Source organism: Martes martes (genome assembly GCF_963455335.1).
Source record: "Martes martes genome assembly, chromosome: 7".
NCBI lineage: Eukaryota > Metazoa > Chordata > Mammalia > Carnivora > Mustelidae > Martes > Martes martes.
Genome location: NC_137894.1, coordinates 59,013,954 through 59,027,812, shown reverse-complemented (window position 1 = coordinate 59,027,812; position 13,859 = coordinate 59,013,954). Strand labels below are relative to the sequence as shown.

Here is a 13,859-nt window from a genome sequence, read left to right as displayed (position 1 = left end):
GCATGGAATGGTCTTCCATCTTTTTGTGTCTTCTTCAATTTCTTTTAGGAGTGTTCTGTAGTTCCTCGAGTACAGATCTTTAACCTCTTTGGTTAGGCTTATTCCGAGGTATCTTATGGTTTTTGGTGCTATAGTAAATGGAATCGATTCTCTAATTTGCCTTTCTGTATTTTCATTGTTAGTGTATAAGAAAGCCACTGATTTCTGGACATTGACTTTGTATCCTGCTACATTACTGAATTGCTGTATGAGTTCTAGTAGTTTGGAGGTGGAGTCTTTCGGGTTTTCCATATAAAGAATCATGTCATCTGCGAAGAGAGAGAGTTTGACTTCTTCCTTGCCAATTTGGATACCTTTTATTTCTCTTTGTTGTCTGATTGCTGTTGCTAGGACTTCTAATACTATGTTGAACAAGAGTGGTGAGAGTGGGCATCCTTGTCGTGTTCCTGATCTCAATGGGAAGGCTGCAAGCTTTTTCCCATTGAGGATGATATTTGCTGTGGGTTTTTCATAGATAGATTTGATGAAGTTCAGGAATGTTCCCTCTATCCCTATACTTTGAAGCGTTTTAATCAGGAACGGATGCTGGATTTTGTCAAAAGCTTTTTCTGCATCAATGGAGAGGATCATGTGGTTCTTCTCTCTTCTCTTATTGATTTGTTCTATCACATTGATTGATTTGCGAATGTTGAACCATCCTTGTAACCCAGGGATGAATCCTACCTGGTCATGGTGGATAATCTTTTTAATGTGCTGTTGGATCCTGTTTGCTAGGATCTTGTTGAGAATCTTAGCATCCATATTCATCAGTGATATCGGTCTGAAATTCTCCTTTTTGGTAGGGTCTTTGCCTGGTTTGGGGATCAGGGTAATGCTGGCTTCATAAAAAGAGTCTGGAAGTTTTCCTTCTGCTTCAATTTTTTGAAACAGCTTCAGGAGAATAGGTATTATTTCTTCTTTGAAAGTTTGATAGAATTCCCCAGGGAATCCGTCAGGTCCTGGGCTCTTGTTTTTTGGGAGGTTTTTGATCACTGCTTCAATCTCGTTACTAGATATCGGTCCATTCAGGTTGTCAATTTCTTCCTGGTTCAATTTTGGGAGTTTATAGTTTTCCAGGAATGCATCCATTTCATCTAGGTTGCTTAGCTTATTGGCATATAACTGTTGATAATAGCTTCTGATGATTGTTTCTACTTCCTTGGTGTTAGTTGTGATCTCTCCCTTTTCATTCATAATTTTATTAATTTGGGCTTTCTCTCTTTTCTTTTGGATTAGTGTGGCCAATGGTTTATCGATCTTATTGATTCTTTCAAAAAACCAGCTTCTAGTTTCGTTGATACGTTCTACTGTATCTCTGGTTTCTACCTCGTTGATCTCTGCTCTAATCTTGATTATTTCCCTTCTTACGTGTGGAGTTGGTTTGATTTGTTGTTGATTCTCCAGTTCTTTAAGGTGTAGAGACAGCTGGTGTATTCTGGATTTTTCAATTTTTTTGAGGGAGGCTTGCATGGCTATGAATTTCCCCCTTAGGACCGCCTTTGCTGTATCCCATAGGTTTTGGAGTGAAGTGTCTTCGTTCTCATTGGTTTCCATAAATTGTTTAAGTTCTTCTTTGATCTCCTGGTTGATCCAAGCATTCTTAAGCAAGGTGGTCTTTAGCTTCCAGGTATTTGAGTTCCTTCTGAACTTTTCCTTGTGATTGAGCTCCAGTTTCAAAGCATTGTGATCTGAGAATATGCAGGGAATAATCTCAGTCTTTTGGTATCGGTTGAGCCCTGATTTGTGACCCAGTATGTGGTCTATTCTGGAGAAGGTTCCATGTGCACTTGAGAAGAATGAGTATTCTGTTGTTTTAGGGTGGAATGTTCTGTATATATCTATGAGGTCCATCTGGTCCAATGTATCATTCAATGCTCTTATTTCTTTATTGATTTTCTGCTTCGATGATCTGTCTATTTCTGAGAGAGGCGTGTTAAGATCTCCTACTATTAATGTATTCATATCAATGTGACTCTTTATCTTGATTAATAGTTTTCTTATGTAATTGGCTGCTCCCATATTGGGGGCATAGATATTTACAATTGTTAGATCATCTTGGTGGATAGTCCCTTTAAGAATGATGTAGTGTCCTTCTGTATCCCTGACTACCGTCTTTAGTTTAAAATCTAATTTATCTGATATGAGAATCGCTACCCCGGCCTTCTTTTGAGGCCCATTGGCGTGAAAGATGCTTCTCCATCCCTTCACTTTCAGTCTGGGTGTATCTTTAGGTTCAAAATGGGTCTCTTGTAGACAACATATGGATGGGTCCTGTCGTTTTATCCAATCTGCAACCCTGTGTCGTTTTATGGGTGCATTTAGGCCATTCACATTGAGAGTGATTATTGAGAGATACGTTTTTATTGACATTGTGTTATCTTTGAAGTCTTTCTTTCTGTCGATTGTCTCTATATTTCTGTTCAATGCTATTCTTAGGATTTTTCCTCTTTTATAGAACCCCCCTTAATATTTCCTGCAGTGTCGGCTTGGTGGTTGCATAGTCTTTCAAGCCTTGCCGGTCTTGGAAACTCTTTATCTCTCCATCCATTTTGAATGTCAGTCTTGCTGGATAAAGTATTCTTGGCTGCATGTTCTTCTCATTTAGTGCCCTGAATATATCTTGCCAGCCCTTTCTGGCTTGCCAGGTCTCTGTGGACAGGTCTGACGTTATTCTGATGGGCTTTCCTCTGTATGTAAGGAGCTTCTTTGTCCTAGCGGCTTTCAAGAGATTGTATCTACAATTATGATTCCTCAATTTTACTATGAGGTGCCTGGATGTTTTTTTTGAATTTATAATCTTGGGGGGGGACCTTTCTACTTCTAGTACATGAACACTTGTTCCATTCGCAAGATTGGGAAAATTTTCATGAAAAACTTGTTCCACTATATCTTCTAGACTTCTTTCTTTCTCCTCCCCTTCAGGGATTCCAATAATTCTGACGTTGGAACGTTTCATGGCATCATTTATTTCCCTGATTCTGTTTTTGTGGCTTCTAAGCTGTTTGTTCCAGGCTTCCTCCTGATCCTTTCTCTCTATTTGTTTGTCCTCCAGATCACTAATTCTATCTTCTGTCTCAGTTACCCTAGCTTTTAGAGAATTTAGATTAGATTGGAACTCATTGAGAGCGTTGTGAACCTCATCCCTAGTGGCCTTCAGCTCTGCCCTAACATTATGAACCTCCTCTCTGGTCGCTTTCAATTCTGCCCTAATCAATTCTGTTTGGTCATCCATGGCTTTCTCCAACCTAGCTATTGCCTGGATAATTGTTAGCCTGAATTCTCTTTCTGACATATTGTCTATGTTGATAGCCGTTAGCTCTGTTGCAGAAGGCCCATCCTCTGTATTTTTCTTCTGTTGGGGATTCCTCCTCCTAGTCATTTTGGTGAGAGATGACTGGACAGATGTAGCTGGATGTATTGACCGTGGTGCAGTCAAGGTGCACCCTGGAACGCTTCTGAGCACTCAGGATTCCCCACCCAAATGAGAGAAAAAAGAAAAGAAAAAGAAAAAAGAGGGAGAGAGAGAGACAGGAAAAAAAGGGAAGATAAAAGTGAAGGTTCAGCCCAAATGGGCCCCAGGGTAAGGTTTATGACGTATACAAACAAAAACAGACAAACAAAAAGACTGATAAAAGTATATGACGAGAGAAAATATATATATATATATAAGCAAAAAAAAAAAAGGAGGAGCCTCGTCAAGAAGAACCCCAAGTATAAGATTTATATACTATCCGGACAAACATAAATACACAGAGACACTGGCAGAAGAAAAAGATGGGAGCATGGTTATAGATTCTCGGTGTGGGCGAGGAAGGTTATTTTGATTCTTCCTGGATGTATCTTGATATCTTTGTTAAAGGACTCAACTTTCCTAAGAAAAAGGGGGATTAAAAAATTGGTTCACCTATAGGGGTAGCATTGCTTGGAGAAAGGGGGTTACCTTGAAGTTTAACTCTATATGAATATTAGAAAATAAAAATAAAAAAGGAATAAACTGGACTAAACTAAATTAAAAATTTTTTAAAAAATTAAGAAAATAGAAAATCAAAAGAAAAACACATGTGTATGTATCAAAAAATTCAGGTTAGAAGTTTATCATGGAATTTGATGTACTGGACATCTCACTGTGATGGTAAATAGGTTAAAAAATTATCTATATAAAAAAAGAAAAAAAATGAACCAGAATAGTGGGAAAGAATTAAAAATAAAAGTTGTATCTATGAAGTAGTGGTGGTTGTTCTCTTGTAGTCTTTTTTTTTTTTTTTTTCCTGATTTGTTTTCTGGGGGAGGGGGCTGCCACGTGGGTTTTCAGTCAATGATGTTCCCTGAGTTAAGTCCTCCCGACCCCCTCAAGGGGGTGGGCTCTGAGAAAAACGTTTTTTTTCAGGTTTTTGTTCTCTGGAGGTTTTTATGTTTGTTCACTTCTTTTCTCTCGCCTTGACAGCTTTTGATGGTTTTTGGAGGTTTAGAGGAAAGAAAACTGCACCCCGACCTCCCTCTCAGAGAGAAGCCTCAGTCTGCTCCCCTGCAGGTGCTGCAGCCGCTGGGCCGCTGGCAGAGCAGGTTCTGAGTCACGGTCCCTGGGGACGCAGGATCTCCTGCTTGTACGCAAAACCAAGGCAGCTGTGGCTGTCTGGGCAGCTCCAGACCGCCAGAGAGGTTCCAAGCAGCAATCGCACACTGAGATTTTCCCGCTGGCTGGGGCTAAGAGCTCAGGTCTTGCGCGCACCTCTCCCAGGGGATGGTTTGGGGCGCGGCGCCTCCAGCTCTATCGGCTCTATCGCCGCGTGGGTCTATCGCCGCGTGGGTCCCAGAACACCAGGCTGGGCGTTCGTGCACCTCTCTCAGGGGAGGTTGAGGCACACGCGCATCTCCAGTAAGGTGCGCGTTCTGCCGTCTGGTGTGGCTCCCAGCCCCTCATGGGAGCCGGACTCCACCCGTTCTCGGGCGCACTGGCGGCTCCGGGACAAAGACCAGGTTTCTCCGCCGCACTCTCTGGGTCAGCGCCAGGGGAGGCTGCCCTGGGTCTGGGGACTTAAGCCCCTATCCCTATCCGCCCCGATTCCCACAATTTCCCCGCTCGAGTCTTTGCTCTTTTGAGTGCTTTCAACAAGACTCCAAGTTAATGCTGGTCCCCAGATGCCGGGCACTCTCGTATTGGGGTATTATTTTCCAGTCGGTCGCCTCTGGTGGCTCCCTCCCCCTTTTGTTTATCTTCCGATATCAGTCCGACGTTCCCACTCCACTTTACCTGCCCACTGGTGTCTTCTGGCCCCCGTAGAGATCCAGACATGTATAATTCTGATCTCAGGCTGATTTCATGGGTGATCGGAGTTCTTTGGTAGGTAATCAGCTCACTTTAGGGTGCAGGTTGAAAAGGTGCCTCCTCCTACTTCCCCGCCATCTTGTCTCCCCCTGGAAGTGACATCTTAAGAAATATGTATGTGGAGGGGATTGAGGAATATTGTGGAGAATGTTAGATCTTCCTTTTAAACAACTGTTCATGTAGGCAACTTACTTATTTTGTGTATTAAACAAGTGATTTTTTAAATTGGTAGATCCTTGTCCCTATGAGCATGAAGACACCTTTTTCTCAGTGTTTCACACTCAAGTCCCTCCAGAGGAATATGAAAACCGTATACACAATGTCAATCAAGGTATGTTTTAATTTGTGTGATTTAGCATAATGTCACAAGAAAATACTAGCTATATGCAGAAATATTCACAGATGAAATCATCTGATGTGATTTAATCCAGAGGTAGGTAAATGTAAGTTAAGGTTCTAGATGAAACAAAATTGGTCACGAGTTAATCATTGTTGAAGTTAGTTGTTGAGGGTTTATAATACTATTCTTTCTATTTTTGGATATTTAAATTTTATATAATGAAGAGTTAAAGAAAAGCTGGCTTCAAGTAACTTAAGCAAAAAAGAAAATTTATAGAAATAATCCTGGGGGTAGACAGCTTTTTTTTGATTCCCAAGAGCATATTCTGTAGTTAGTCATGAGAGGGAGACTCACTTTCAAAACTGTGGAAAAGACAACAACTGATCCAGGTTGGGTTAGGTGCCTACCCCTGGTCTAACTGACTCATCCAACTGGGCAAGCGTTGGTGTTCATATAGGAATGTGGCAGCTTCTACTGTTGGTCACCACCAGGGTGGAGAGGAGAGGACCTTTTTAGTGAGATGGTTCTAACCAGACAACCCAATGTTTTTTACTACAACTAATTAATTAATTAATTAACTAATTTATTTATATTTATTTGAGAGGGAGAGAGCACGAGAGTGAGAGAAATTGGGAGACTGAGTGGGGGAAGGGGCAGAGAGAGAGAAGCAGACTCCCTGTGGAGCAGGGAACGCAACGTGGGAAGGGATTCCAGGACCCTGGGATCATGACCTGAGCTAAAGGCAGACGCGGAACCAACTGAGCCACCTAGGCGTCTCTAAGAAACTGTTTTTTTTTTAAATAAATTTACTTATTTATTTGACAGAGAGAGATAGATCACAAGTACGCAGAGAGTCAGGCAGAGAGAGAGAGAGGGAAGCAGGCTCCCCGCTGAGCAGAGAGCCCCATGTGGGGCTCGATCCCAGGACCCTGAGATCATGACCTGAGCCGAAGGCAGAGGCTTAATCCACTGAGCCACCCAGGTGCCCCTCTAAGAAACTGTTTTAAATGTAGACATGAATGCATTTAATTTGAGTTATTTTAAAGTTGTATTGTTTGAGTATATGAAACTTAAACTGAATGAATAAACTTCATATTTCAGCTTAAAAGACTATACATAACTTGGATTACGGGGAAAATGTTGCATATTTTAGATCTAAGGAGGCCACTCACCAAAACTCATACTTTAACTATTGGTAGTTGACTAAAAAAAGTGACCTATTAAAGAAATAAAATCCCAATGATAAAATACAGATTGATTTGCCTAGAAACTTGTAACTTAAATTTGAGTGAAACTTTTTTCTTACCCAAATTTATTTTTGTTTGAAAAGAATTTACATCCAGAGATCTTACCCTTTTCCTGGTTCTTTCCAGCTATTGTTATCAAAATACATTCTTTAATTATTAAATTTGAATTGAATCTTTGACAACTAGCTATAAATATACCAACTGACTAGCTCCCTTAATCCTTATTGTTATACCCCCTCTTAAAAAACAAAGATAACTTTTAAGTAAACCTTGTCTGGATTGAGCTGCTGGCTATTGTTTTTCCCTTTTGGACTTTAATGTGGCAGTTTATCCTCTTTTGTAGGGCGGGGACTCCATTTGTCATTTAAGAGTTTTTAGAGCTTTAAAGAAGCAGTCACATGATCTTGTTTTAAATGCTTTAAATATGACCACAGTGAAAACAAGCTATTTAATGTAGGGAGTAAGAGTCCATAAGTATTTTTCTTACCCTTGTTTTGAGCACCCAGGGTCTGAACAGCTCAGATGTTGACTCGGGCCTCTTTTCAAAGGTCGAGAAAAAGTGACAAACTGAGATGAGCTCTCAGGGTCTGCGCAGACGGGATGTCAAACATCCAGGACCCTTATGTCCAGACTTCGCTTAAAAGACAGGTTCGAACAAAAAGTTACTGTTCAGAGAGGACGATGGGATATTAATAGAACAGCAGGAAATGACTCTAGTCTTTAGGGAAAGTTTTGTTTCATATAGAGAATGAGATAAAATATATTGTATTAATTAACTTCATCAGAGTATAGTTGACACACGTATTACACTAATTTCAGGTTACAACATAGTGACTCAACAAGTTGACACAGTAATCTATGCTCACTGTAAGTGTAGCTCCTGTCACCATGTGACACTATTATGATACCATTGACTATATTCCTTATGCTGTGCCTTTCATCCCTGTGATTTAGTCATTCTCTAACTGGAAACCAGGATCTGTCACTGCCCTTCACGCATTTTGCCCATCTCCCCACTCTCCTCCCCTCTGGGAACCATCACTTTGCTCTCTGTATTTATAAGTATGATTCTGCCATGTTTATTTATCCATTTGTTTTGCTTTTTAGATTCCACCTATGCATGAAATCATATGGTAATTATCTTCCTCAGTCTGACTCATTTCACTTAGCATAATACCCTTTGGGTTTACCCATGCTGTCACAAATTGCAAGATCTTTCTCTTTTTCATGGTTGAGTAATATTCTAGTGTCTGTGTGTATGTGTATCACATCTTCTTTATCCATAAGAATAAATCTCTGTATGTATTAAGTTTCTGGATTTGGAATTTAGAAGTTTTTCTATATGTGCTTTTTTTTCTTGTATATTTTAATGTATGCTTATATATTTCAATGCTTGCTTTATTTCCTATATATTTAATGTATATATATTTAATGTATGCTTAATGTAATTTTAATTTAAAATTTTAGCATAATGGACAATTATAATCATGAAAAATTTTGAACTTTTTAAATATTAGATTTTACCTATGATGTGGGAGGAAACGAGTCATTGATCAAAGCAGAAAAGAAACATTTCTCAAATACAGAAAAGACTGAGCTCAGGGGTAAACACAGCCAGGATTTTATCAAAAGAAACATTGAGGTATGTACTTAGAAGTTTAGAAATCAATATGTAGAATTAAATGAGTTATGAAATGAAAATAGTTGTGTTCACGGTCTTTAAATACTTTTTTGATCATGATACATGTATATGTAATTGAAACAGTATATATAACTGAAGAAAAGTTCTATGGACCATTACTTCACTTCGCTATTTTTTATTCCATCCTACCTTATTTTACCCCCTTTAAAAATGCTAGCTGCTGTTTGGTACGTTTGTTTCACTACCCAGAAACAAACCTGGTTCCTGCAGTTTGAAACACATTTATTTAGATGATAGCTTCAGACAATGTTTCCCAGATTTTAAATTGTGTATTAGTAAAATTGGCCTTTTAAAGTAAGGAGACTGAGTTTATAGTTGGTGTATTTAGAAATTTGCAAGGAAAATGCTCCTGGCAGAGCTGGAGAGGACAACAGGTTGTCTGCCCCTTGCCCTCTCCAGCTGAGCCTCCAGGAAGCCCCCTTGTCACTTGCCTTGATTAGCTCCTTGTGTCAAGGGCTCAACCTTGGTCTTACAGACTCTACAGCCTGTCTTGGTGTGTCCTCAAGGCAGACTAACCCAGGGCAAAAGAGCTCCTCTATTAGACTAGAATGCTGATTAATTAATGTACAGCAAGAAGTGTAGGTGCAGTGGACAGAAGGCTTGTGACAAACCACCCAGGCCATTACCAGATGAGTTACTAAGTGAGTGTGAAGTTATTCACAAGAGGGGAGAGTTAAATAATTCCTCACAGTTCAAACCTGATGCTCCTTCCACAGCTGGCATGTCATTTCCAGGCAGATTGGATTCATGGGTCAACGTGCCAATGACAGGATTGGCCTCTGGGACTCCCGCTTTTTCTCTTCATGTCCCTCTGATCTGAAGGAAACCTTCTCCAGCTTGATCTCTTTGCACTGGCCCATGTTGATTTACTTAATTTTCCAAGAGTGGTAGTGTTTTTCTCAGAGCCAGCCCCACAATGGATTTCCCTTTTCCCCTTTTAACAATAGTAGCTGACTCTTTATTCAAAGTACTGATGTAACAGTTTGGAAATGTAAAGGCAAGTTCATTTAGGAGCAGGCAGGATGTCTGGCTTGCAAGCAGGCACCTTTGTTTTGGGTGCAATGGAAGAGTGGTTTTGAAATGGTGATGTTGAGAAGGACAAGAAGAGTTTTGTTCAGAAGTGTGCCCAGTGCCCTGCAGTGGGAAAGGGAGGGAAGCACAAGACTGGGCCAGATCTCTACGGTCTGTTTGGGCAAAACACAGGGCAGGCCCCTGGGTTTTCTTACCTGGATGCCACCAAGAACAAAGGCATCACCTGGGGAGAGGAGACACCGATGGAGAATTTGGAGAATCCCAAGAAGCACATTCCTGGAACAAAACTGATCTTCGCTTGCATTAGGAAGACAGGGGAGAAAAGGGCAGACTCGATAGCTTCCAAGAAACCAGAATTGACCACTGCCTTGTTTATTTCAAAACAAGAATGTCTCATGACTTCTTCTGTGTGTACCGTATTTCCATCAATCTCATACACCAGAACTCAGATCGTGGATGGCTGATGGAATATTCCTTTTGGACAGTCCTCATTGAAATAAGATTGGCTTGTGGTTAAATGTATCTGATTAGCTTTTTGAACTTCTATAGTAATTCTGGTTCAGCAAGTGCTGTCACTGTTTTCCCCTTCTAGAGAGATGATTGGAATCAATTGGTAATGTTCGACTTTTCACAGAGACGGTAAATGCCATCTCTAAACCTAGGGAGATGGGTTTTCTATTTTGATTTATATAAATGTTACATTTATTTAAATATTGAGGAAATCCCTTTACTGTCTTACAGAACAGCAATACTCAGCTGTGTTTCACGTCATGTTTGTTAGCCTGATAAAGGCAAGGGCTGAAGACAAGCTGGCATTGTCCACTTTCTCTTTTTGGTCTTAACTCTGCCAATTTAATTAAAATTCCCTGCATCTAAAATGTTGCCTTTTGCTTAATGAAAGGCATTTTCATGTGGTTTATGTACAATATTAAATCAAGAATATTTAACGCTTTTCACATTTTATGGATGATCTATAATGTCAAATACTTTTAGGATAGTGTGACAGGACGTGGTAACAAACTTGTCTTGTGAATGCTTCACTAAGTCAGACGATGTTATAATTCAGGATTGTCTTTTAAACAGCTTTTTGAAAACCTAACTGTAGAATTACCATATATGCATGATTGGTCATTGTGCTCTTATCAACTCATTAGAAGGATTAAAGTTGAGATACATCATCGGCACAAATTTGCAAGTTTTATGTGATAAAACTTCAAATAATTACAAATAAAATCACAGATTAAAAAAATAAGAGCTGTTTCATTTGGTAGATACATGTCACATAGGAAGTGGCAAGAGCTTCTTTCCAAATATCTCAATATGTTATTACACTGATAAATACTATATAAAGAGAGGTTTGCCAACTGCCCATGTTTGTTTTATCTTATACTGTAAATAAAATGTTTGTTAAAATGGCTAACATGAGGGCCTGCTTAGAGCAGGAGTATCTTTGCTTGGAGAACAGACCCAGAGCAAAACTTTGGCATCAAAGAAAACTACCTTGCAAATGGAAAATGCCTAATCTCACAGATTTTGCCCGAGTGTATCTGTGCTATAGAAGGCTCAGTTTCCATTTTTATTTTCCTGAACTATGAATTGTCTTGAGTATTTATTATTTTTTATTAAAACATTCTGTAGTTGGCCAAGGATTCAGGGAAGCCAGTGGTTATGATGGACAGAGAGAGGAAAAGGCTGATCGAACTTTTGAAGGACTTAGATGACAGAGATTCGGGGCTGCCCCGTCCTGAGGTATGTAAGCTCTAATGTTCAATGACCTCTATGCTTCATCTTCTTTTTTTTTCCTGTAGTTTTGATTATTTATTTATTTTGGGAAGAAATTTATTTATTTCACAGAGAGCGAGCACAAGCAGAGGGATTAGCAGGCAGAGGGAAGGGGGAGAGGCAGGATCCTCACTGAGCAGGGAACCTGATGTGGGACTTGATCCCAGGTTTCTGGGATCATGACTTGAGCTGAAGGCAGCAGCTTAATTGACTGAGCCACTTAGGCGTCCCTCAACTTTTTATTTAAATTCCAGTTAATTAACAGTGTGTAATATTAGTTTCAGGTGTAGGGCTTAGTGATTCATCACTTACATACAATACCCAACACCTGGGGCTCATCACAGCCTGTGCCTTCCTTAATCCCCATCACCTATTTAAACCACAACCCCTCCCTCAACCCTCAGTTCTCTGTTGTTAAGAATCTGTTTTATGGCTTGCCTCTATCTTTTTTCCATCCCTATGTTCATTTGTTTTGTTTCTTAAATTCCACCTATGAGTGAGATCATATGATATTTGTCCTTTTCTGAATTACTTCACTTAGTGTAATACTCTCCAGCTCCAGCCACTTTGCAAACCATGCCTAATCTTGTCTGATCTTGGAAGCTAAACAGGGTTGGGCCAGTTTAGTACGGATGGGAGACCTCTACACTTCTTAATTTTTATTTTTTATCATGTTATTGACTTCTTATCACAAATCTGGGTACATCTTCAAATTATGGGACAATATTTTAAAAAATCCTGTTTTGCAAAATGAAGTTGATTGAATTTTTCAGATTTGTTCTTGGCCAATTCGTTATCAACTCTCAGAGGATTATCTGATGTCACTGTGAGAGTGACTATACATTAGCGATCACAATAACCTTTACCTGAAAAAAAAAAAAACAAAAAAAAACCTTTACCTGAGATATAATAGGGCTTAGTCACTGATGACATGTCAGTGTGTTTCTCTGTGTCCTTTTATTTTGGACATTTCTTATTTTCCCTAAGCTTGCTCCAGGATATTTTGGTGTCATCTTCAGTAACCCTAAAGAATACCATCCTGCTTCTGCCTTGAGCATCCAGGTCCCTGAAGTGTCCAAGGAGGGGAACAGCATGCAGTCCAGGGTTCAAGTGTGGGGTTTATAGGGCGTGGGCTGGTCCCACGAGCAGGGGAGTGGCTTAGCATTTGCTCTTGTTTGCCTACTAAACTTCCAGCAGTATCCTTTACTTCTACAAAGAAATGCATTCTCCTGGGTACCTGGAAGCCCCTAGCCCTGTCACCTAGTTTTATTTCTGTATGTTTAATAGAGGCATGGTGGAGTGAAGGCTGCTGGCAACCTGCCCAGATCCCTTTTACCTGGTACCTTCTGTGCCTCCATTCCCTTACCCTGTGTCAAGACTACACAGCTGCCTCCTTCCCTGGAGTCTGGCCATGCGTTAAATGGGAGCCAAACAGCCTAGGGTAGCTCCCCCTCTCCACTCCCATCCCCTCCCAACTCAGGACAGGCTTGGGTCTGCGGAGTAGTGTGTCCTGTGGAGCTTCCCCAGGGGTCAGCTGAGACCAAGTCCTTGCCTGGTTGTGTTTCCCTTGTCCTCGCCTGCTTCCCTCACATGGCTTCTCCTGGGAGCGTGCCCTCAGAAAGTCACTCGAACAAGAATCCCTATCTCAGGTTCTGCAACTAGACTGGCCTCAGATAAGTAGGTACAGAGGGTCGTTTTTGCTGTAGGGACCCAAGCTGTGCGTGAGCAACAGTACCTGTGACCAGTGAGGGAGGGCGTGCCAGATCTCCGAGGCCCTCATTCCTCCTCAGTTGGCGGCTGAGGCTGGAAATCTCAGCCCAGGGCTGTCTGGATCCTCCAACGTATCAAGAGAAGCTAGAAATGCAGATTTTCTGTTGGAAATACTTTTAATACTTTTAATACTTTTAGATGTTGACACCTAATTTCATTTAAAAATGTCCTGTGTAGGCAAACAAAGTTGCTACCCCCCCACCCTCACTCCAAATCACAATGAATCTACATACGTCACAGACTACAACCTCGAAATATTCTTTTCTGAGAAGTTGCAGGCCCAGTAGGGGCTGTGTCTAGGAAAGTAGGAAAGTGTTGCTGTGTCTGGGGCTGGCGAGATTGCCTGGGGAGATCCATCCCCTGACAAGGCAGAGGATAGATAGAGAGGCCTCGGAACAGCTGGTATGTTCTCTGAAGCAGAGGCGAGAAGTAGGTAAGGAAAACTGCTAACCTCCCACAGAATTTGGAAATATTTTAGCTTTAGATTTTGTGGTAATTTGTTTTATTAACAAAAGCTAAGATAACAAAAGACCTTTTTTTTTTTTTTCCCAACAGTAGGACTTACGGGACCTACATCTCATTCCTGGTTTCATTATTAATTAAGAAGTTAGGCAAGCTGCT

General features: G+C 40.6%; 1 protein-coding gene across 1 annotated transcript in view; it reads left to right on the top strand.

Moving 5' to 3' along the window:
* FSIP1 (fibrous sheath interacting protein 1) overlaps positions 1-13,859 on the top strand; it is a gene marked incomplete at both ends in the record, with an annotated part of 174,027 nt that overhangs the window by 31,585 nt on the left and 128,583 nt on the right. Inside the window, 3 exons of the mRNA XM_080809705.1 lie at positions 5,598-5,696; positions 8,470-8,594; positions 11,325-11,435. Coding sequence (XP_080665831.1) covers positions 5,598-5,696; positions 8,470-8,594; positions 11,325-11,435 — 335 coding nt within the window. The remainder of the gene's footprint in view (positions 1-5,597; positions 5,697-8,469; positions 8,595-11,324; positions 11,436-13,859) is intronic.